The following is a 25,454-nucleotide window of genomic DNA, read 5'->3' on the forward strand; positions in this document are numbered from 1 at the left end:
GGAAACAGTCGTCAATTTGAACTTTGTGGAACCACAAGGTCAAACACTGCTTATTGTAAACAAAGTTCACAAAGTTCATGGCGGACTTAACGATCTATCCCATTTTCATGAATCTTAATCATTCATTCATGACCGCACAGGCCATAGTGTTGACGACTGTGTGGTCCCTATTGTTCATTGACCTTGCCGCTTCTGGTTTTGAGTTAAACCTATTGCAATCGTCTGTGGTTGTTCATAGTCGCTCAGCTCCTCAGATGAGGTTTTTAATTTTAGCTACACAGAAAGCAAACTCCCTTTTACCGGTCCTCGCTGATTTGCCATAACTAAAAGGTAAGTTTTATAATAAAGAAAAAAGTCTGATTTCTACCTGCATGGTCTGAGTGACCATGAACTTGGAAGAAATAAGACAAACGTTGATCATAAACTGACTGTGAGTTTGTCAACTGCAGGTGTTTTTAGTTCTCACTTTTACCGAAAGAGGATGCATGATGAAGGACCGTGCTTACAAGCATGCTTCTACCCCCATAGGTGTCACGAGATCCATTTGGGGCGGTGGCTGTTTGTCAATTCATTGTCAATTCATTGTTAATAATAAGGCTGAGTTTGACTTTTTTTTCAAATTTTGAAATGATGGAAACCACAGAAAAATAATAGTTTTTTTAATGATTTACATACCGTGCGTGCCATAAGTTAGATGAAGTCATCACATGTCATAGTTGATTTCCCACCCTCTGCCCTGGTACATAAAGTAAAGCAGAAATTAAGTATAATAATTCCTAAACTGCAATGAATATGCGACAGAGAGCTTTCGAAATTTCAAAATGTTGCAGTATATTAATATTATAGCAATTAAAAAATATTCTCAATTAATACCCAGCAACTATATGCCTGTTACCACAACTAACCTCATCATACAATGCCTCAAATCCCACATGTTCAAGTGTGTTTGTAAACCTTTGAAAGCACCTTTGCCTATTGTAGTTTGATTTAGGGTCAGTAAATACCTTTATATAACACCCAAGCAGATCCTTGCCATTTGATTGGAGGATTGTCTGTCACATGATAGCAAATAAAAGTACCATTGCACGCTGAGTCACTCACCATGCTTTTTCGTTCCATCCGAAAAGTACCATTGCACGCTGGCAGCGTGCAATGGTACTTTTCGGATGGAACGAAAAAGCTGAGTAAAAACATCACTGAGTGCGCGTGCCTTTGGTTACGCAGCAGGTGTTACTGCAAGGCATAAAAATTAGTAAAATTTGTAGCATTCGACTTCTACAATTAAAAATTTTAGGCCTATGCTTTGTTTTGAAAGTTGTATCTTTCAATCAAAATGACAAAGATCTACTTGGATGTTATATAAAACAAATAATGAATGTTTTTCATTCGTGCAATGGTGCGAATATGTTCATTCGTTGAAAGCTGGAATGTTCCATTCAACTCGGCTCCGCCTCGTTGAATAGAACATTCCATCTTTCAACTCATGAACATTATTCGCACCATTGCACTCATAAACATTCATTATGTGTATAATTATGTCAATAAGTATGGTGGCCCTGAAGGGGCATCGCACATCAAATATATCTTAGTAAATATTATTTGCGATGTGGAAAATACATTTGCAAATATCTAGCTTTTCAAATATTTGTGATATTTGTCGCATAGTTTGAATTTGTGCTGGGTATTTTTTCAAGAGCTTGGGGCAGGGGCGTCAATCTGTCTTGAAAGGTGGGGGGGAATTTGTTAGGCCGTAGATGCTCTCTGGTGCAATCTAGGGAGTCTGAGGGGTGATGTTCCCCCCTCTCAGATGTTGGAATTTAATGCCTATTTCAAGCTATGATGCACCTATTTTTGCTTTCATGGTTATTGTACCTAAAAAAACAACTCAATTATAGCTTCGTAGTATCCATATTGTTTCTGCATTATAATGCTCAGACGGCAGTTCATCCCTGGTGGGTTTTAAAGATGGAGCCTGCTATAAAGCGGAACGCGAAGCCTTTTATGGCCTTGGGTCCGGGCCTAAGGGCTCGGAAAATTTTGCATTCTAGATGCTCTGAGGTGCAATCTTAGGCCAATACGAGGCATACAGAATGGCACAGAACATCTGTAAAATGTGAGCAGCAGTAGAACCTTTTGAGTTAACAGTATCTTCAAGTTCGGATCTATGAACCAAGTTTTAGGGGGAAAATCTGTCGAAGAGTGAGCACACGAGAGTGCGAAACCTTTACGGCATGGGTCCGGGCCCGCTGAAGGCCAATAAGAGGCATACAGAATGGAACAGAACATCTGTAAAATGTGAGCAGCAGTAGAACGTTTTGAGTTAACAGCATCTTCAAGTGCGGATCTATGAACCTTGTTTTAGGGGGTAAATCTGTGAGAGAGTGAGCACGCGAGTGTGAAACCTCTACGGCATTAGTCTTGGTTCCAAGACCATTGGTGTTGCGCGGTCACACACAACCAACGTTCCGATTATGCACGTTAAAAACTATACACGCTTGTAATGAACGAACGCTAGCGGGCGCTCTGTTTCTCTGATTTAGAGGTGAGCACAGGACATGGTGAGATCCGGAAATCAGAGAAACAGAGCGCCCGCTAGCGTTCGTTCATTACAAGCGTGTACAGTTTTTGCCGTGCATAATCGGAACGTTGGTTGTGTGTGACCACGCAACACCAATGTCTAGGAACCAAGACTACTACGGCATGGGTCCGGGCCCACTTAAGGGCCCGGGAAAATTGTGCATTCTAGATGCTCTGTGGTGCAATTTTTAGGCCAATAAGAGGCTTACAGAATGGAACAGAACATCTGTAAAATGTGAGCAGCAGTAGAATCTTTTTGGTTAACAGCATGTTCAGGTGTTGATCTATGACACAAACTTTTGGGGGCAAATCTGCCAAAGAGTGAGCACGCAAATGTGAAACCTTTATGGCAGTTATTAGGGGTACCAGCCTTCATTCCAAACAAACTTATTCTATTGTTGTTGAAGTAGTTCACTTCAAATGCGTTTGTTTGATTAAGTTTACCCCCTGAAGTTTCTCTGAAAGAAGGACATACCCATGTACAGTGTATATATGCAATATAGCAGTCAGGTGGAAAGAAATCAAACGAGGGGGCAAACTTGGGTCATAGTCTATAGAACGAGTGTGGTGTGTCTACGCTAACAATAAATGGCAGTGAGCCTTTATTTGCCATGTCTATTCACTTTGCACCACACTTTTCAGTCTTGCTGTGGAAGGTAATACAATTCAGGCACATGTGCTTTATTTTGCACCTGTGGGTCATGACCTTCTGACGCTTTTCAAGAGTTGCTATATTTATTTTTTAATGACAGTACAGCAATAATAATACAACAGTAACAACAATACAAATATTGACTGCTATGAGGGGCACAGTTAAAAATTGAAAGCCCAATGTGATGTCAAAACTATGACCATGCCCTAAAGGCATTTGTGTAAAAAGTACTCTACTGCTTTAAAGTGGAATTGGCCAACAGGACATACGAAGAGGACGAACAGGAATGTATGCAAAAGATCAGATATTACTTTAAACTACTTATTCGGTTTAATGGGCTAATTAATTCAGCCTAGCCTTTGTGACCCCATATCCTATCTTTTCCTTTTTTCACAGTGAGAATCCAGTCTTTTCTTAAATGTTTCTACAGTTTTGGAATTTACTGCTTGTGGAAGGGAATTCAATATGTTTATCAATCTTTGGGTGAATAAATTCTTCCTGTATCAATTTTTTTCTTCTTCAGGGATTGCTGGAAGAGTTTAAGAGAGTGACCTCTTGTGGTTCTTTCAGTTGTTTTGAAGAATCTGCTGCTGTCCACATTATCACTAGGCTTTTTAATATTTTGAAGGTCTCTAAAATTTTCCTCTTTCTCTCTCTTCTCCAGGGAATACCAATCTAGGCCTTGCAACGTCTTATTCTTCATTATGGAAGCTGCCTTAGGGCTAGGACCAACTTAGTGGCCCTCCTTTTTTAACCTTTTCCAAGATATGCTCATAGTCTGGAGCTTTGAAAGTGAGAATTAAGATTTCACTTTCTATGCCTATTACGCAAACGCATTTTATTCGGGAGCCAAGGTTGAGTTTGTATGTATATAAATGTCGAAAAATGAGGTCGGTAGTTCGTCTGAGCATATGAACCAGAACTTGTTCTATGGTCTAACTGAGGAGTATATGGAAATACTGTGAATAAGGCACCTTCAGGCCAATCAGCCCAATGATCTGACACAGACAATGTACCTTGTTTCCAATTTATCCTTGTTTCTTTTTGCTGTGCTATCTGCTGATTTTCTCTCTCTCTACTCGTGTATCTCCACTTCACAGCTTATGTTTAACCAGTTTTGTCAAAACTGTTTTTTAAAGAAATGGTGAATGAATTATTTACAACAACAAAAGTGTGGTTTTGTCAGTTAGATCACTTTGTGGTGATCAACGGTTTGTATAGATTTTGTTTATTTTAAAACTTTTTCCTTTTATTTGTGTAATTATGGCTATAATAACTGAAATCGTTCTTGTTGTTTTCCTCGTCAGATTGACTATGGGTTTTCGACTTAGCTCAACGATGTTATTAATGGTGGTGTTCCCTATCATATTAGCTTTGGAGAGAGGTGAACTATTGGATATGTCTTACGAGTTTGGAGATACCACACCCTCTTGGCCTGGTAATGAGTTGTTCCAATTGACCCTTGGATATCGTGGACCAGCAGAAAAATACCCATGGTAAGAAAATCACATTTTATTTTATTTAGAAACTAATTCCTGCGAAACATAAATGCAGCTTTATTCAGAAGATCGACTCATATCTTGTTGAACAGCCATTGCATGGTGGTGAGGTATCACTATCTGGTTTGCGGTAACACATGTGTGTCTACCTAGTTGTTAGGTAGAGTTTGTTCTTTAGAAAACTGTCTTGCTATATATTCTACTGTGGCAGAGTAGGTTTGGGGGATTTTTTGGGAGACTCTCAATTCTGAAAAGAACTGTCCTGCTTTTTAACTACTACCTGGGTAGGAAGGTAGAAAGCGCCTGGGACTACTACTTTATACAGCTTATAAAGGGTTGTTATTATAACTTAACCACCACAGAGAGAGTTCTTAATAGAATTGGTCTCAACGTTTTGACCACCTTGCTTCTAGACATAGTCGGGAGACTGGCTAACATTTTAATATCAATGACACATCAAACATATTATAGAATACTTCCCAAAAATTACGTGCAATCTTTGGTTTTCTATCAGGTATGAAGGAAACAGTTATTCCTCGTCAGAACATGCTGGGACACACATCGACGCACCAGCCCACTTCAGTGAAGGCAAGCTACGAGTCAGCGACATACCAATCAGCCGGTTTATAGGGCCAGGAGTCCGTGTAGACATCTCAGAGAAAAGCGCAATGAACCCCGATTATCAAATGACAGTCAAGGATCTTCAGGACTGGGAAGAAATCAACGGGAAAATACCTGATGATTCATTACTGTTTGTTTACACTGGTTGGGGATCCTTTTACCTTGACCGTCTGGCATATTTCGGTTCGGCAAGGAACGACACGTTCGTGGATGACCAAGGAAACTCAATTCTTCATTTCCCAGGTGTGGCACCAGAAACAGCAATATGGTTGGTATCGAATCGTAACATATCAGGCATTGGTATCGACACTCCATCCATTGACTATGGTCAGAGTACAGACTTCCGGGCTCATCAGAATCTTTACCAGGCTAACATTTATGGGATGGAGAATGTCGCCAACTTGGATAAACTTCCTACAACAGGTGCTAGAGTACACGCTCTACCGATGAAGATTAAAGATGGCAGTGGTGCGCCAGTTCGTATCGTCGCTATGTTGGATGAAGACAGCACTTCTGGCACAGCTACCATGCTTTACAGTGCATTGGTACTCATTGTAGCTGTTTGCTGTGCCATGATGCTGTAAACAGTGACATTGCACTGGTATCGCAAACTTCCTTAATACACTTCAGATTGGATTTTTTTATTGAGGAGGCTCTATGGTTTTCATTTCTGTATAAGGTTGTGAAACATTGTTTTTTTCCCTAAAAGTAATGCTATACTTCTGTGGTGGTGGTTTTTTCTTTGAAGTCGCCTAACTGTGTCTATACAAAAATATCTTTTCAGATTTCTTTTAAAAATAGACGCTGGCATGTTGACAATTTGAGTAGTTTGAAAGGAAGACATAACGTCTTTGATTATCAGGATTTTTGTTCGCAACCAGAGCCTCCTACTTGATTGGTTCTGCTGCTATAATCAATTTTTTTCCACAGTTCTTTCGCGCTCTTGTCACTTTGAAAAAGTAAAATAAAATATCTCTGAAACTCTAAATCAAGTTGACCAGACGTGTGTATTGCATAATTTATTTACTTGACTTCCATTATCTGATGCCTCATTGGCGAGCTGCTTGAAAGACACTTTTTGGCGGAGGCCCTGTTCATACCTATAATTACTATACAACACTGTGAGTGGGCTTTAGACTTGGCAGTGAGTAAGGCAGTGGGGGCTCAATGCTTAAAATTTACTTCAAATACTCCATCCAAACTGATGATTTTAATCCAATTTTAAATAACCCTTCAAATTATTAAAAGAAATACCTTCCTATCATCTTAGCCTATCTGTGACTTATTCAAAGTTTATATAAGGGTTTGAGAGCCGCGGGAGGGCGGGTTGTAGTGAATGAATCAGCAGGGATCGATACTCTTCAACCCCAGACCTGTGGATTGATTGCCCTTTAATTCATTTATAATATTGTATAATCTTTTCAATGAATGTGTGGAAACTAACTTAATTAAAATGTGGTGAAATAAACTCTTTCTGTATTTTAAACAAAGTAAATAAGTTCTCGCTTCTTAATATTCTGTTGTAAACCTTTAATAACTGGCAGCAAGTCAGGCTATGGGGCCTACTTGAAATGGTACTGAAAGAACTTTGTGCAGGGATCTCCCCATCCATGTGATGTCAAAGATGGAGGCGGGTAACCCATCGTAACAACGTAGTCATAGGTAGTGTTAGCCATACAGAGGGGGTGTTACTGTTAGGGTGTCTCTTGGACACCCTGTTTTATCTGCAATTTAGAGCTTGAAATATTTCAAGTGAACAATTTGTACATTAATGGCAAGGCCTCCCAAATCATTATGATGGCTAAAACCTTGAACGGAATCATAATTATCACTAGATTTGCTGAGCCCCTTTTTACAAAGTATAAACACGCAAAGATCTAATGAACTACAGCCACATTATGATTAACAAATAGTTTTAAGTGAATTCACGACAATGAGTGACCCAGCTATATAAAAAAGGGCCTATAAGCCTGCTACATACCTGAATGACTTGTCTTGTCTTGTCTTGTCTTGTCTTGTCTTGACTTAACTGCAACAAACCACCGCCACGGGATAAAAACTTTCACTTTTTATGCAGACGACATCTTCTAGCAGACGATACAGCGCGACAAAAAAAAGGGTCAAACTACTATTGACCAATCAAAAGCTTCCCTTGCTCACGCAAAAAATATCGGCTGGCGCCTGTCTTTGCTTTATGCAACATTCTTTGAGAGTGAATACAGGGGACAAGTCTGAATTAGACTGGTTACTTGTTGAATGATACGTCAGGGTTCAGACTAAAGTAAACATGCATTACATGACACACACGTTTCACGCACGGTCAACAATCGAAAAGTGAAGGAACCGAACACGGAAGGTAACTTTTTTGAATATAAATATTGTTTGTGAAAGGTGCAGTTATTTGGGGACTTTGTGTTGCTGTAGTTTTCGTCGGAAGTAACAGGTACGTATATTCTGTGCGAAGTTGTGTTATTCTTTATATAAAAAAATATTAACTCGAGTTTAAGGTGACTGAAGGAAGTTGATAATTTTGTGTCAGGCTGGAGCCCGACAATTCTGCTCTCTGCTTTTTACCGTGCGTGAAATTCTGCACTTGTTATGTGTATACCATGGAGGTAGTGGTCCGAGATGGTCCGAGGTAGTTACAGAATGCAGGATAAAGGGCTCGGGTAAGCACATACTAATTCCACGATAAGCAGAGCCCCGAAATCGTACCCAGGGTCTACTCCTAGAACTATTTCGGTTTCGTCCAGCTGTCGTCTCCCGTAACCTCATAGACGAACATCTGTCACGCGTTTAACGACCCATGGTTCAATGAATTTTTGAATAGACCTTATGCACATGACGTCATTTTAGTACGGCGCCCTCGCCTTGAGGTCAAAAGGAGGTTGTTCATTGGCCAATCTATGTGCGTTTCGATTGTTTCGTCACCGTTTGACCTCAAAGATGGCGGCTGGATGACGTCAATGCATAAGGTCTATCAGAAATCTCTCTTTTTTTCTTTTTTTAATCTTGCCAAAATTAGGCTCTATGTGTCCTTTGATATCTCAATGTGCCAGGGGCGACCAGAGAATCCACTCCGCAATCTCAAAAATTGTTAAAAATGATAAATTCTTACCGTAATTTCGGATTCCCCATCTACTGTACGTGTTACTCCTCTGCCAACAATTTTGAAAATTACCCGACCTCATTTTGCGAGAGTGCGTCACGAGAGGGCGGGTACGATCCATGATTTGTGTACAAAACATACACGGAACCACGAAGCTTGCACAGGGTACCAGTATGTACACTTTTTACGCACAGCCATAAACCCACCCATTTATACACTGTGCGTCCATGTGTTATAATCACACGCACAACGCCCGCACAACTACTGATATTGCAAGTCGTCATTCACAGCCCTTTCAAAGATGAAAATCCAGGCCTGTGGTCTGTCCATCATCCAGGTAGAAACCCCGATGCTTTGTCCTTCAGATTGGTCCCGTGTGTTGTGTTACACACAATAAGGTACCCAGTGCTCTTATTGTTAATACGCAGTCCCACATACGTAGGGTTTGAAACTTTTGCATGGTGGAAATACGGTATAGAAAAGTCACACATACCTTACAAATACTGAATGTTGAAGCGCCTTGAGCATCACTGAGAGACGCGATGTGAGAATACTTATTTTATTTATGAAGGTCCCTTGGTGTCATTGGCAGAAAGATATAAAAAATAATCAGTGTGAAGATTATAATTATAAATTATTAAATTTGTATTGTTCCATCTGCAGGTAGCTATGGCTTCTCATCGTAATAGAGGAAAGAAAGCAAGAGATACAGAAGAGGAGCAGGAAAACACTTCCAAATTGGACAAATCATCACTTCATGAGAACAAATCTGCTATTCAATGTCCGTTTTCTTCAACATCAAGACCTGGGCTGGATGGGGGCAGAGACCCATCAAACTCCAAGCCAAGTGCCCCCAAAAGGAGTGAATTCCAGCATGCAGCATTACCTACCATGGAATTGTACCTTTACGTTGCATTCATCGGCTTTTTACTTTTCTACATACAATGGCACATTCACCAGATATCTAAAGGTAGGTGTGTTTATGTCAAATTAGTGTTGCACTTAATGACTAACTTTATAGGTAGATGAAGGCTCATAGATCAATTAATGTGCCACAAATTAACCACAAACTAATGGCAATAAAAACTTATTTGGTGAGAAGCACTGTGTTGATGAAGCAAAACTGTTTGAGAAAGGATACCCTTAAAAGTAATATGGTTGTAATGATATTACTGAATTTGAGAAACAATTCACGCAGTCAATCTTTTCTCAGACTGCTGAGAGTTAACTGATTATTTGAATTGCCATGGTGTTCTTTCATGAATGCTGCCCAAGATGTGTTTGGTTCTCCACTGTCACCTCACTAAATGTGGATTTGACGTTCTTGATCAATACAGTCAAAGTTGTGGGCCGCCTTAGATTCAGCTGAAACTTTTATTGGACCTTTCTTTGTGCAGTAAACATTGATTTGTCTCATTTAGGCTGCAGTTTCGAAAGGGAAATTGTCTTTTTGATTCAAGAAAGTTTAACTTCACCTTTAACCCTTGTTTTACTCCCCCTCCCCCTTTTTTTCAGAAAATGAATCACAGATCGGGTCTTACCTGAGTAACAGCTGGCCATTCATACAACATCTGAAAAAGGTAAATCTCAATTTTTCTGTCCATAAAGCTCAAAAATATCAAAAATGTTGTTTAAAAGTTGTTGAAATCCCACCAAGTCTCAGGACTAGATTGGGGGGGGGGGGGTGATCCACAGGAAGGCTTGTAGCTCAAAACTTTTACAGGGCCAAACTTTATTTTACAAGACCAGAATCAAACTAAGAAAAACTGAAAAGCTTGATTTCTTATTGTTCTCTGTTTTCACTATTTTACTTACTATGTTACTGTTTGTACACATGGCCCTTACAGATAAAAAGTATAACTCTGATAAGGCTACCCTGGTTAAATAATAAAGCAAACAAATATTTAAAGGCTGTTGACATAGTTTATCATATTAGCTGTGATTATTTGAATAAGTCTTGTCAGACATAACACTTATCTTGTTTTTCTTATTCAAAGGTACTGTAATGTACTTATCTGACTCAAAGTCAATAAGGTTAAACATTACTCTTTCTATTTAAGGTATTGATTTTTTCAAACACAAGACTGCCAGATTAAGCCCTTAATAATTTTTTACCTATGTTTAACTGTCAAGCCCTGGATTTGCATTATATACAGGGTTTACCCTTAACACTTGCTTGGCAACAACTGTTACAGGAGAATAAACACAACTTCTGAACTTGACCTGTGTAAACTTAACTTAACTTAACTTAACTTAAATGCATTTATAAAGCGCTTTACCACTGTTTCAAAGCGCTGTACAGTCAAGAAAAACATTAAAATGCAGGCTTAAAAAACATGAGCAAAAATAGCAATATGGTTTAAAAAAAATACACAGCAGTTAAAAAAGTAGCAATTTAGTAAAAACCTTGCATTACAAACATTCATATTATACAGCATACATATTATGTGTGCTACTTAAAGCTCTGCAACCCACTTTTAAATATGTTCTGTGTAGATTAATATTTTTGAGTGTGTGGATGTAAAAGAATTTTACCATTAAACTGGTTGACTACCATTATGATACATCAGGAAGATACATTTTTTTTAAACAAAGTCATATCATCGGGCCTTAAAATAACAAACAGTACCTATATTGCAGCAATTGTCGTGGTGCCTGTGCTTTTACTGTGGTGCCCTCTGAAAGGTTCTTATACAAACTTACATTTTCCTCATAGTACCCCTTACTAGAGGAAAAAGTGCTGCACCCCATCCAGAGTTCAAGGGCTGTCGACGAACATTTTAGTTATAATTTGTTTTTAAATTACAGGATACTTCTGATTATCAATGGAAGTTTTTTACTGGTACGATGACAACGCCTGCCGTAGTTGTTTCCTTCATAGCATATGTAGTCATGGGCCAACTGGTTGCGTTTGTTGCTCCAAAGGTAACTCATGGCTTAATACATACATGTTATACTATTTGGGGTAGAAATAAACCTTCATGTAAAGAACACCCCTTTCCAGCATTGTAGATACGGTGAGTGGCACTGGGCGGTCCGGCCCAGAACTCAACATTTTTGCCCAGCACTCTGAGCAAAATACACTGTGTCGCCCACCCCCTGCCCAACACAGATTTCCCCCCAGATTAAATCAAAATATTGTCCACTCAGACACAGCTGATGATAAGGAGTATCAAATGTCATAGAAAAAGAACACAGTCTATTTAATTAGGTCACTCAACTGATTGCATGGCAACATAACATGAACAGTTTGAAAAGCTGGCATCTTTCCTATTTAAAGCTTGCACTTCAGCAATAAGGGCCCCATAATTAAACAGGAATAATTTTCTTGATCCGCTTACCACTTTAATTGGTCTGCTCCTTTCATTGATTCCTTACACCGTTATTAGAGAGGTTTCACAAGCGTACAGATACAGATACCATTTCTCTAATCATGTATCTGTATAAAGGTCTGTATTCGCATTGGATGTGATTTCAATCATTATGTATCGGGCCTAGGCCAAATACATACACGTGAGCAAAACAAATCCAAACACATTTCATTTTTATGTTTTTGTTAAATTGGAGAATTTGAATGAACATTTCTTTTGTTTAACTCTTCATTTTCAGACTCACACACAACGTTTGTAAACAAAATTTCCAGCAATGTCAAAATAGAGACCCAGTTTACACTGCATTTTTCTTTATTGTTGTTGCTTACAAATGACTAACCCATTACAAATTGTTATAATAAAATCCTTTTATCTATCTCTCTTCACAGCTGAGAAAGCCATTCATGCTGTTGTACTCAATCCTGATTGTTTATGTTGGATACGGCAGCCATGTTTTAGCACTTCTCCTAGTACATGCAGTCATGGTGTATGTAGTCGCCCTCACAAGGAAGCCAATCTTAGTTTGGATTGTTGTTGTGCTTCAAATTACTTCCTTCAGTGTGCAGTCACTATTGGACTTCCAGGTGAGTACACAACTTTGCAATACTTTTGTCAAACAAGATTGTGTTATTGGTGGCGTGTTGTGGCGAGCGTTCTAGTTACCGAACCCATGCTCTGTTGTTGTCAGCATAGTGTGGGCTGCCATCCCAGTCATGGCCCTTATCCCCATGAGCAAGACACTTAACCATAGAGGCTTTGTACAAAGTTGGGAAGGTAGTGCATTTTGCTCTACTAGCCAGGCTCCTAGTGGATGATACCCTTGCCTACATTCCTACGGACTGTAACCCTTTTTCAGCCCAAGCAGTAGGTTGCAACGTGCCCTTGATGACAGTTTGTTTGGGTCGATAGCCCAAACTAGTTAAGTGTAGCGCTCAACTTGGACTGGCCGTCCGTGGCCTTGTGGTGTTAGGCAATTTCTCACAATTTTTTTTTGTATACAAACTATTTTGTTTTTTTTATCAATGTGTGATGAGCACTGTATACTCATGGGCTAATGATGTGTGATAAGCACTGTATACTCATGGGCTAATGAGTCTGTACAAAATCCACAGACATAATAATGGGGTGGGACTGCCCAGAACCCTGCATTCAAGAGTAGATGACTTAACCATAGACCGAGCGAGCCCTTGGATTGTGGGTTTGAAACCTGTCTGAGTAGTATGTCTGTGGATACCTTTCTGCAGGTTCTGTTGTGCCCCAAGTATAGAGTGGTTATCAGTCATATTTGTATGGTAAAAACTTAAATAAAAGTCTTTATTTCCCAGGATTGGTTTTTTTTTTTTGTTAGGGTGTTTGTTTGTTTGTTTGTTTGTTTGTACACAAGGGAGTATAAACACCAAGCTGGCAACAACAGCCAATCTCTCTCATACAAACTCAGAGAAAAGTATGCTACAGAGAAAATGGTTTGAGTATGAACTTGTAAAACAGTAAGCTTTCAGACAATGAATAAACAATGATTTTGTTTTATTGTTACCAATCCTGTACTATATTTAAGATATTTTGTTATCCCATTGTCTTCTTGTTCTGTAGAATCAGTATATCACTGGCTTGTATTCAGGCACAGTGTGCATAACAACCAGCAATTTACGCCTGTTATGTTTCGGCCTGGAGTTTTGTCGTAACACCAAGCCGGGTAAACCTTCTCCACGAGACTACACCTTCTTTGACATGCTGCTTTACAATTTCTATCTACCAGTGCTGGCTTACGGACCTGTCATTGGATACGACACCTTCTTAAGTCAGGTGAGTCAAGTGATTGGGAATTCGAGGTAGTGTCTTAGACTGTGCTACCCACCCTATGGAGACGATCGAGGGCGTCCTCCATGCTAGCCAAAGTAAATGCTTTTTCTAACTCACATGGTTTTTACTCTACAGCCATCATATCACAAACATTTTTACTCTTCAATATACCATTTTTAGAACCTTTTCCCTGTGTTGTAGTCCACATCTTCAAGACACTTCAAACCACAGTCGTTTCACTGTACTGGAATTTAAAGAGGGTGTAGCTTAGTAGTGGCATAACCCAAAATTACCAGCAAGTGTAAACCACCTAAAATAAAGACATCATTGGAACCCGGAACTTTGACCTTTGGCCGACTTTAATTTGTTTGAATGTTTACACTTTGTTTTTCTCCTGAAGACGAGCAGAGTATTCTGGTTGAAACATCGATACCACAACAGCTCTGAAAAGAGCCAGCACTCCTTCAAATAAGATTATACACATGGTTGTACCTGCAAGTTTTGTATAGTTAATTCTCATCTAATTTTCCACACCATGTAAAACTTCAAGCACAACTTACTTTCCCGGTTGCCTAGTCCTTTACATCACTCATCAGCACCCCCTCCCTTCATCTGCCCTTCATTTTCCTCCCCCTTGTATCTTCAATTAACTCTCCTCCACTTGTACTGGATTAAGAGGGTGTGGATTTCATTTCTCCTGGGCCCAATTTTGTTGTTCTGCTTACCATAAGCAAAGAATCTGGGATTACGGAAGCAGGGGATTCCAGTAGGGAACTTTCGCTCGTGCTCTTGTGCAGAAATTAAGCACTTGCAAGCGAAGAGTGGTGGTCGCAAGTGCAGAGTTTGGTGCTGAGCAGAGCCATACAATTATTTCTGATTGTGATCCTATTTTCTTCCTTTAGATAAACAATAAGATAAAGATGTTTTCTTGGAAGGAGTTGAGATACATCTTGAAGGAGTTCATCAGATTCCTCTTCTGGGCCTTCTTTGCTGAACTGTTTGTCCATTGGTTGTATATTGGTGCACTGACCAACCACAGAGCAACTAGAGAGAGTCTAAGTGCCTTGGATATTAGTAAGTGTCTATTCAAACATCTCAGTGTCTCAACATTTTCCAGGATGTAACATTTCGTTTAATTTAAGTGGTTTTGATGCCTTTTGCAGATCAAGTTCTTGTCCATGACACAAATCCCTTTTCACTGTGAAAGAAGACGTTTGTAATATAGTGAATCTGTCGAAATTTCAGCTTCGTTAGTTATCAAGTTTTTGAGAAAAAGGGTGAAAATCTCAGAGCAATGTTTTCAGGAGAGTCGCATAAGTCTGTTGACCCTGCCAAAATAATTTTAGTGTCACTGGGACGAAAATAATTTTTGAGAAATTGTTTTACTCATTTCTCAAAAACTACAGCACCTCAGCAAATAATATTTTAAAATGAAGCGGTCTAAAATCATTATCTTTGAATGCAATTTTTTGAATGTTTGTGTTTTGTGTCGTACAAAGAGTAACCAAACCCTTACGTTGTATTTGTTTTTGTTGCAGGTTTCCTGGCACTGTACCATTTACTGTTCTTCCAACTGAAGGTTTTAGTGTTATACAGTTTACCTCGTGTCATAGCATTATTTGACCGCATTGAAGCTCCCATCAACCCTATCTGTATACTCAGCATGCACTTCTTCAAAGACATGTGGAAGTAAGTTAAATTGTCTTTGTTTACTCTTTGCTTGTCATTCCCACTATGTGACATAGCTTCCATTATTATATTCCTTTTTTGAACGTTTCGACCCTAGCAAAGTCTTTTTTTGAGGGCCTCGAAGAAAGAATGCTAAGCATGTGTGTTGTACATTTAGCCTTCGAGAAAGACTCTGCTTGGGTCAAAACCTCAGACTACTAACTATTGTTTGCATTTGATACCATATCAGCCTCTTTTTGTACATTCTTCCCGTTTTTATGGCAAAACAGCTTATCTCTGAACTTACTTTTCTCATTGTCATTTTTCGAGTTGTTTTGCCATGGAAGGGCCATTCTGTTTTGAGTCCTGAGCTACATCCATCATTTTCTCTATGTAGCTCAAGCTGTCAAATGATTTGGGAATATTGTAGCTTGTAATTGTGCATTTCAACTCGGCCTTCTTTGGCTTCTTAAAGTGCAGCCATATTGCTTTGGTTTCATATCTTGTGTGTACCTTTTAATCTGTTGTTTAACCTGAATGTGTTTTTCTCTTGTCAACTTTTTTTGCACCAACAATGATATACATTTAACTGTCATATTTAATTGGGTTGTATGATGAACTTGTAAATGAATGACCAGATATTATTTCTGAATCAACGTTGATTTTGTTTATCTCAATTTGACTGTGATTTAACCTGATTATGTTTCTTTTACACTTGTCTACCTTTTTACATCAGAACAGATATGAATGTAATTGATTTGAATTGAATTACAATAATTACATGGAACTTTTAAATGAATGACCAATATTTATTTATTTGTACTTGTAGCAATGCTATATTTGTTTCTCTCTTGCATTATCCTATACTTTTTGAACCAACACATAAATAAATGTTGTGCTGAATTTAATTGAATTGAATTGAATTGAATTGAATTGAATTGAATTGAATTGAATATTGAATTTGAAATATCTGTGACATGATATTACGAGGACCAGCAAGTGTTTTTGTTTCTTGAACTTGTAACAATGCTATATTTTGTGTTTCTTTTTTCATCTTTGCTGTAACCTTTATCATACTTCTTCTATACTTGCTTGCCTTCTCGTTGAACTTCAAAATAAATGTTGTTCTAAATCGAGACTTTAATTGACAACCTCAAGGTGTAAGAAATAACTATTAGGAACTTGTAAATGAATGACCAACAAGTTCTTTTTCTTGTACTTAAAACAATGTCATATTTTTTCTTTTCTTTGAATTCTTCTATACTTGTTCCTTTTTGTACCAACACAAATATATAACTAAATAACGTAACTGAGGAGGCTCTTAGTGCAGTTGAGGGTTGCAGGTGTTTTTAATAATGTTTGTGGGTCTTTTGTTTCTACAGGTACTTTGATAGAGGATTGAATGACATGCTAACAAAGTGAGTACTGTTTAATATGTAGGTATGGATCATTCATTATCAGAGTAAGAATAATCTGTTTCTTTCAAACTCTTTACCAACTGAACTGACTTGTAAAATGGATGTTAAATTTGCGTCGGTTATTTGGGGTTACCTTTTAACATCAATATGTGTAAGCACTGTATACTCGGTGCTAAAATGAACTGTGCTGTAATGAGCTTCAGCTTTTACCTTTTAAGAGAAAGACTCAGTCAATACATCTTGCCATTACACTTTTGAACATTGTAGGAAGATTGACTGGTTACAGGCCTGTGTCTGTACATGGAATTAATATACACGTATGCACTGGTTGTCACATCACCACAGTATAATAATGACAGAACTTTTGTGATGTGATGGCCATTCAGCATGCTGTAACTGGGTTAAATCAAGCTAACCGCTGATTTTAAAATGACTAGAATAAATATTTTCGTCTAGTAATACAATCACGATTTTTTGATTTGTGCAATTCATAATCAGACATATTGCGAAACCAATGTTTGTATGAGAAAGATTGGCTGTTGCCAGCTTGGCATATAATTCCCTGGTGGGAGTTTGCCAAGTTCCCTTTATGGGAATATCATCTAAGACAAACTACAGTGTACTATTTTGAAATACCTTCTTGTAAGTAGTTTAGTGCACTGGTACTTTCTCTATTTATAATGCACCTCATCATGTCTTGATATCACAGGTACATCTACTACCCACTTGGAGGCTCCAGACATGGCATCCTGCGTCAATCTTTTGCAGCCTTCATGTGTTTCTTCTTTGTTGCCCACTGGCATGGTTGTACCAAGTCTAACTATTACTGGGCCCTCTTGAACTGGGTTGGAGTTCAGCTAGAATCTATTCTCCTAACATTCAGCGCCAACTTCATGCCTCTTCAGAGATTTCAGGTAATTGAATGCATTTGAATGGAATGATCATTTAGTAGGATTTGAAACTTTGTACTGTGGTAGTAAAGAGAAGTTTGTGGTGAAACCATGTGAAAATCTGTTTTGAGTAGTCTTGGTTCTACAAAGAACCAGTATCTGTTTTGAGTAGTCTTGGTTCTACAAAGAACCAGTATCTGTTTTGAGTAGTCTTGGTTCTACAAAGAACCAGTATCTGTTTTGAGTAGTCTTGGTTCTACAAAGAACCAGTATCTGTTTTGAGTAGTCTTGGTTCTACAAAGAACCAGTATCTGTTTTGAGTAGTCTTGGTTCTACAAAGAACCAGTATCTGTTTTGAGTAGTCTTGGTTCTACAAAGAACCAGTATCTGTTTTGAGTAGTCTTGGTTCTACAAAGAACCAGTATCTGTTTTGAGTAGTCTTGGTTCTACAAAGAACCAGTATCTGTTTTGAGTAGTCTTGGTTCTACAAAGAACCAGTATCTGTTTTGAGTAGTCTTGGTTCTACAAAGAACCAGTGGTTAACGACCCATTGTTTCACTCAGTATGTTCCGTTCGTATGCTATTTGCTGATCAGTATGCTCTAATCCTGAAGATGATCAGAGCATACTGATTGAAGCGACGAGTTGTCAACCACCAGTTCTTTTCAGTTTTCAGAACCAACACTAATCAAAAGAGGAATAGGAATGATCATTGTAATATGTTTTGTTTTATATGCTTGAATAGTTTGTTCAAACAATGTCTTATAATTGAGGTTAAATTTGCATCGGGGATAAAGAATATTAATTTTGGTTTTTACCCATACCGATGTGTGGGTAAAAACCAAAATTAATATTCTTTATCCCCGATGCAAATTTAACATCTATTATATCGTTGCGGTACCCGCTGCCAAAACATAGGATTCGAACTGCCTCTAGCTACCGGGCAACCTCGGTAGTCTAGTTGTTAAGACACTGCTCTAGAATTGCAAGGGTCGTGGGTTCGAATCCCACCCGAGTAACATGCACTCGGGAAAGTACTGAGTAAACAGTGCTAACACACAGCGGTGTATGGGTAAAAACCCAAATTAATAAAGAATGTCTTACAATTTCCAGGAATATTATGAGCACATTCAAATGTGAATGAATTCTTGACGGACCTGGGCGCTCTATAAGAGGCCACTATTATTATTTATTATTTTTCTTGGAGATTGCCTGGAACTGGTTGCCTGTAAATTACCTTGTTTGACATCGCCTTTTAGCTTGATGACAAAAATTTTAAAGACAGTAGTTTGTTATTTCATTCAACAGAATGGCTTGTCTGGTGCAATGCTGAGACGTTTTCATATCGCGTGTGCCGTGCCGAACTACTTATTCCTAGCATCGGCTAATCTTGTATTTGTTCTTGGTACCACAAAGACTTACTACATTGTGACTACAGTTTATTTCGGAGGTAAGTTTTAGATGCAACACAATTAGTTTTTGCAGCATGAAACTATAAACCCCCCCCCCCTCCTCCCGACCTCCCCTCTCTCTCTCTTCCTCTGTCTTTCTACTGCTTTATGAATTGCTACCCACTATCACTATATGCTTTTAAAATTGCTGCTTTCAATGTATTACTGCAGTATCGTTTGAATGGGGGGGGGGCCTTGAGCCCCCTTCATTAGAACCCTCATTAACTAGTTTGATTATGCCTTGTTTTTACTCAATAATAATTGCAAAACTTGTCATATATATGTATGACTAAATATTTAGTTTGACTAAGATTTTGCCATGATATAATATATATTGCCCTTTACACTGACTGATATTTTGCAATGATATTATATATCATATATATTGCCATTTACACTGACTGATATTTTGCCATGATATTATATATCTTATATATTGCCATTTACACTGACTGATATTTTGCCATGATATTATATATCTTATATATTGCCATTTACACTGACTCATATTTTGCCATGATATTATATATCCTATATGTATTGCAATTCACACTGACTCATATTTTGCTATGATATTATATTTCCATTAACACGTAGTATGTGATACTATTTTGCTATTATTTTGTGTCACATTATATTGACATTCTGTATCCACAGAGTGTCAAGCTCAATGTTTGTGGATACTTCTTATTTATTTACTTACTAACCAAACCAATTGCATTGAACTGTTTTTTTTTCTGTATACATAAATGCATCATTGTTCTTATATTATATTTTCTTGAATTATATGAACACTTTGCTATTCGATTACTGATTGTAAGGGCCAATACCTTTGCCATTATTTGTGCCTTTAATCTGCTTTGCTTAATGAACTGTTTTCCCCTCCATAAATGCCTTTTATTTTTATAACTACTATTTCATTTATCTCTGCTCTATATTTGATTGATTTCACGTCTTGCCATTTCACGTTCTCAGGTTTTCAATCATACTTCCGAATTCAAACTGTTGTCTTTGAACTATTTTTATGTATGGTAATTGTTCCTCCTAATTTCACCAATGGGCAGTTGTCAAAAACTGTTTATAATAATGATGTTGACGTTTACATGGATTTGAACCTATGACCCCCTGACCCAAGCATACAGAGCTTCTCATATGTTAACTTCAATGCCTGCACCTTGAACACCCAGCCTGCGCCTTGAACACCCAGCCTGCGCCTTGAACACCCAGCAGGGTGGATATGTGCGCATTACAAGTCTTATTATTATTATTATTATTATTATTATTAATGTCAACAATTGCATTTAAATTATTTGTTTATCTTTGTACATGAATGCACCATTGTCCTTATTTTATGTTTTCAAGAAACATGCAAACTTTGCTATTCAATGATTGATTGCTTAGGACCAATTTCCTTTCCCGTTACCAATGCCTTGACTTATTTGCCTCACCTAATGTTTTCTTGTATTAAAGCGCTGTGGTACCCACCCAGTGCAAGAGCGCTCTATAAATGCCTTTTACCTTTACTACTGTTTCATTGATGCATTTATCTCTGACACTATCCTTGATTGATTTCATGTCTTGCCATTTAGTATTTTTAATTGATCATCAAACTGCTGAATTCAAACTGTTGTCTTTGAAATATTTTTATGTATGGTCATTGTTTCTCCTAATTTCACCAATGGGCAGGTGTCAACAACTGTTTATAATAATGATGTTGACATGTCCCTGCCATTTCATGGTGTTCTTGAAGCTATGACCCCTTAACCCAAGCAAACAGCTTCTCACATATTAACTTGAATGTCAATGTCGACAACTGCATTTAACTGTTTTGTTATGATCTTTGTACGTAAAGGCACCATTGTTCATACATTTTATATTCAAGAAAACATGTGAAAACTTTTGTATTTAGTGGTTGATTGCTAAGGACCAATGTCTGTCCCATTATAAGTGACTTTATTCATTTCCGTTGCTTAATGTACTTTTTCTGAATTTATTGTGATAAATTGTGATAGTGTTGGAGCACTCTGTATTTATATTTACTATTATTATTATTTCACTGAATCATTTATATCTGACAAAATCTTTGATTGCTTGCATGTCTTACCATTTTGTGTCTTTTTATTGTGAATCATACTGCTGTATTTGAACTGTCGTTCTCATATTGAACTATTTCTTATGTATTTTTATTGTCCATCCTCGTTTCACCAATGGGCAGTTGACAAATGTTTATAATGATAAAAATAACTAGTTCTTATATAACACATTTTACAATAAGGTATCAATGCACTTTACATACGTTCAAATCCTACCTGAGTGGGTCACTTTTTTCACTGCACTGGGTAAACAATGCTTAAACCCAAATAATAATATTGATATTGTTATAAATGGCCTGTTAGCCATTACATAATATGAGGTAGGGCAACCTTTTCAACTAGGGACTGAATGGACACAATCTATATTTTGAATATGCCTCAATATTCGCCTCTCTTTTATTTTGTGTCATAAAATTATTTTCTATATTTTCTTTAATAATACACAACATTTTATTCATCTTCATCTATGAACCTTTTTTATAATTACCATTGTGTACATTTTGCAATATGGTAATAATTGTTAAGTGGAAGTAGGAAGTTTTAACTGTCGTGTAGGAAATGTAAACTGACATATTCAACTTTATTGTGTTTCATTTTCCAGATTGGCCGTGGAACTTTCTTCTAGTACTGATCTCTTTTTACTGCTGTATCCAGGTAGTGACCGAAATGGAAAAAAGAATCGGTAAGAACAGGATGTTATCAAAGAAGTACATCTGAAGTAACCTTCAGACATCTTCAGACCACAGGACAGCTTCATCAAGAAAGCACACATCTTATTAACACTCTTGAGTAGAAAATCAGGGAGCTATTTCACAAAGATAGTCCTAAACTAAGGACTAGTCCTAGGACTCTTAAGGAGTTTAAAAACATAAGGCTAGTCCTAAGTTAGGAAGAGTTAAACTTGTCCTAGCTCAAGATAAAACTAGTCTTAACTCTTTGTGAAATCCACTTCTGATGTGAAATGAAGGCAGTTTCGTTGAATACCTCTTGACTACTGCCCTCTATTGGAAATGGTTCTCTAGTTTTGAAATTGAATTATCCAAAGTGTGTACTTTTACTAGTACTACTTCTTCTTTTATACTTTTATATTTATCTATAGTTGTTATAAAACAAAGATATATAGATTCTTATATATTTTGACTAACATTAGAAACTCCTTTTTTCCCAGCTTGGTTGTAGTACTTGTAGTACACAATTACTACGGCCTTCTACCGAAAATTGTACACTAAATCTGCTTAAAATTAAACAGTGTTTTGAAACTAAAGTAGCCGCCAAAGTGTGGTTCTAGTGCTAGTTTTATACTTTTGTATTGATCTATATATTTTTTATACCACAAAGATTTATAGGTTGTTCTATATTTTGACTTACATTAACAATTCTTTTGATATTTTACATTAAAATGTACATTTTGCACCAAAGACATATTTTTGTATAGTATACTGTAGCTTTTGTTAGTATTTTTGTACATGTGCTGGTTCTTAGTTCTTCAAAAATAAATGTTTTGTTTTATTATAACTTTATTCATTCCAGTGTACTGCAAGAATTTCGAATTTTATATTGATTTAACACCACTACTATTAGTTGGATTACTGTACTTCCTATCTTTATCTTGGTGTTAGTTTGATCTGTCTTTAACGTGTAATTAAATGATAAAAAACGATACAGCCTGAAAGACTCGAAGACAATGGTAACGGCAGTAACATTCCTGTACACATGTACTTTATTTAGTGTTTTCCCACAGTGGGCCGCGCGCTATAGCTCACGTTTGCGTCGCAGCGGACCATATTATACATGCTCGCGTCACACTTGCGTTTCGTACACCCTCTGTTTACATGTATGTGTGATTGGATTGAGATAGAGCAGTACTTCAAGAAACAAATTGCACCAGGGCCCGATTCCACAGCGTTGCTTACTATTAAATATGCGCTTAGCAGGAAGCCGTAAAGGACTTTAAGAGTGTCATGTACCAGTATGACGACTGAAGAAGCAATTTATGTCAAAATAATGTTACTATGCAGAGCGTAATGTTGCTGGGTTTTGAAGCCTGACGTCAAATGGCACACAATTCACACCCCGACGACACAAACAGCAACTTGAGATAAATTAAGATGTAGACAAACAACTTAGACGTGTGATACAGTCGTTTACTCTTACAAGGGTGTTAGGATGGATAGCTAACCGCGACAGACAAGGTTTCGAAATATCAGAAAGCGTGTTGAAAAGAGGCTACGATTAAAAGTGCAAGGTGTGTTGGTGAATTGTAATCAAGTCTTTGAAGTTTCTCCTTCACACGAACTGCGGTATTAACACGTCTGCTTGCACTTGGGGAATTTACATGTAGTCGGAAGTGTGTAGGCCCGTGTAAATGACTACTGAGAAATTAACGCTTTGTTGATTGGTGAGGCCGTCTATACAGACCGGTAAATGTTTGGGTGTCGTGTTTTACTGATAATTGCTGACGAAATCTATGTGAAGTGTCTATAGATATAATTATGTAGTCTCTAGTCTGAAAAGAAATTAAATGAAAATTCTGGGGCTTTTTTTAAAGACGAGATTGATGTAAGGTCCTTCGATGGAATTAAAGTCTCAAAGTATTAAACTTCGTGGAAAGATATTTGGAAACGCCAATCAATTTAAACAGAAAGACCTTGTTCATTAAATTAAATTATTAACCAATTATATGTATTATCAATTCTGTGAGAATTTGTCGTTTGGTTCTGATTTGTTTCTTAATGATTGTTGGTTTTTATTTCTGTAAATCGGCAGTCACACCCTCTTTATAGTGTTCTCCTGATACTAAATTTAACAGATAGGCGGTGTCCGAATTGGTGGCAACGGCTGCGGCTACGACCGTTGCCAGGGGTGTTGCTAAGGGCGTCCTATACTTCAATGCATGATGACGCGGCGATCCGGCCGTAGCCGTGGCCGTAGCCGCCAATTCGGATCCGGCCTAAGTCTCGGAAGTCCATTCTACATCCACAGATTTCCTTCATGTTTTGGTAAAAATTCTTATATATATCCGTAGGCTACATTTCGTAATAATAGGCCTACATAACAAACTGAACAAATTACCCCCTTTCAAAATTATGATGACCACGACGTCATGTTTCATGGAAGACTTCAAGGTATCGGTGTCTTCATTGTTTTAGCTGTGTATCAATCGATAACACACCAATGTGGTCCCCATCATGTGCGACCACCTATGGCGAAAGGCAACTGCCGGACTCTAATTGCTAATCAAAAGTCAATAACGACATCACAAACAATGCTTTGTTATTGTTGTATCTGTCACTAAACAGTCATTTTATTGTCTGTATCTAAATAGTGCACGTCAAGTTGTGTAAGACAATGAACAAAAAGAAGCGCGTAAATAAGAAGATACTTTTCTTTCTGGATAGTTTGGAAACATTCTCAAACTAGTCTAGGTTTGTATTTGTCTTGATATCTAAACCCACAATTTGCCACGCAATCACTACTGGCATGGGGATGTTCCAATTTGGATTAACTTTTAAACAAATTCACATGATGTTTAAACACTCAATATCAAATCTTGTGCTTAATTTGCCGATCATTTTTTGTGCGTGTTACTGTTTTGCGCATTTTGGTAACGCTCGTGGTTTAGACGTCACGAATGACGCACAAAATGGCAGAAGCTGATTATAACCCAACAACCTGATATTAAATGAGATAATGGAATAATTGTCATTCAACATCAGGGTCCACTGTTGTAGCGCTGCTTAAGCAGAAACTAGTGCCTAACAATTTTCTGCTAAGCAGAAATATGCAGGATACCAGTCACAAATTGTTCATGCTGCATTGTAGTTTGGCTGGTAACTCTAGTACAACTTTGTTATGCTTAGCAACTTTGTCTGTGCTTAAGCAGCTCAATGAAATTGAAATTGCTGAGCAAACGTTTTACGTTTATGAACCGAACTTAGGCCCTACTATTTCGTAAAGTCAAACGAGAATATTGGATTCGATTTTTAGAAACTTAATGACAAGAATGTTTCCAGAAACGGATGCAGAAAGAAGAACACCTTTTAAAATGCATTAAAATTAAATTGATAAGCACTTAACATACTGTCATACTCTATCATAAAAAAAATGAGTCATCTGAAGATGAAGAATATAAAATGGTAACTTGAACCGATTATAGATTGGTAAAGTTTGAATTATAACTGCTATTTGATAACAATTATGAAGATGATAACTGTATATTGTTAGTATGACAATTCTGGTAATGAAAGAATTAAATCATCAAAAGTGGTTAGCACTGTGAGCTTAAGGCTTAAAGATACCTGTGAAG

General features: G+C 37.6%; 2 protein-coding genes across 4 annotated transcripts; both read left to right on the forward strand.

Moving 5' to 3' along the window:
* Window positions 1–63: 63 nt before the first annotated feature.
* LOC117298552 (isatin hydrolase-like) lies at window positions 64–7,305 on the forward strand. The gene is made up of 3 exons (XM_033781870.1): window positions 64–330; window positions 4,537–4,725; window positions 5,243–7,305. Exons 2-3 carry the CDS (start codon window positions 4,544–4,546, stop codon window positions 5,931–5,933), a joined length of 873 nt encoding a protein of 290 aa, XP_033637761.1. The 5' UTR covers window positions 64–330; window positions 4,537–4,543; the 3' UTR covers window positions 5,934–7,305.
* Window positions 7,306–7,662: 357 nt separating this feature from the next.
* On the forward strand, window positions 7,663–22,026 carry LOC117290144 (protein-cysteine N-palmitoyltransferase HHAT-like). 3 transcript variants are annotated; one of them, XM_033771402.1, is made up of 12 exons: window positions 7,663–7,792; window positions 9,122–9,428; window positions 9,974–10,038; window positions 11,267–11,383; window positions 12,219–12,413; window positions 13,420–13,632; window positions 14,532–14,703; window positions 15,168–15,318; window positions 16,680–16,715; window positions 17,425–17,629; window positions 18,913–19,054; window positions 21,750–22,026. In XM_033771402.1, exons 2-12 carry the CDS (start codon window positions 9,128–9,130, stop codon window positions 21,863–21,865), a joined length of 1,713 nt encoding a protein of 570 aa, XP_033627293.1. In that variant the 5' UTR covers window positions 7,663–7,792; window positions 9,122–9,127; the 3' UTR covers window positions 21,866–22,026. The 3 variants fall into 3 exon arrangements, with proteins under 3 accessions (XP_033627293.1, XP_033627300.1, XP_033627307.1); XM_033771409.1 differs by having other exon boundaries at window positions 7,663–7,705; XM_033771416.1 differs by lacking the exon at window positions 7,663–7,792 and adding an exon at window positions 7,919–8,018.
* The last annotated feature ends 3,428 nt before the right edge of the window (window positions 22,027–25,454 follow it).

The sequence above is a fragment of the Asterias rubens genome, chromosome 1 (genome assembly GCF_902459465.1).
Source record: "Asterias rubens chromosome 1, eAstRub1.3, whole genome shotgun sequence".
Taxonomy (NCBI): Eukaryota; Metazoa; Echinodermata; class Asteroidea; order Forcipulatida; family Asteriidae; genus Asterias; species Asterias rubens.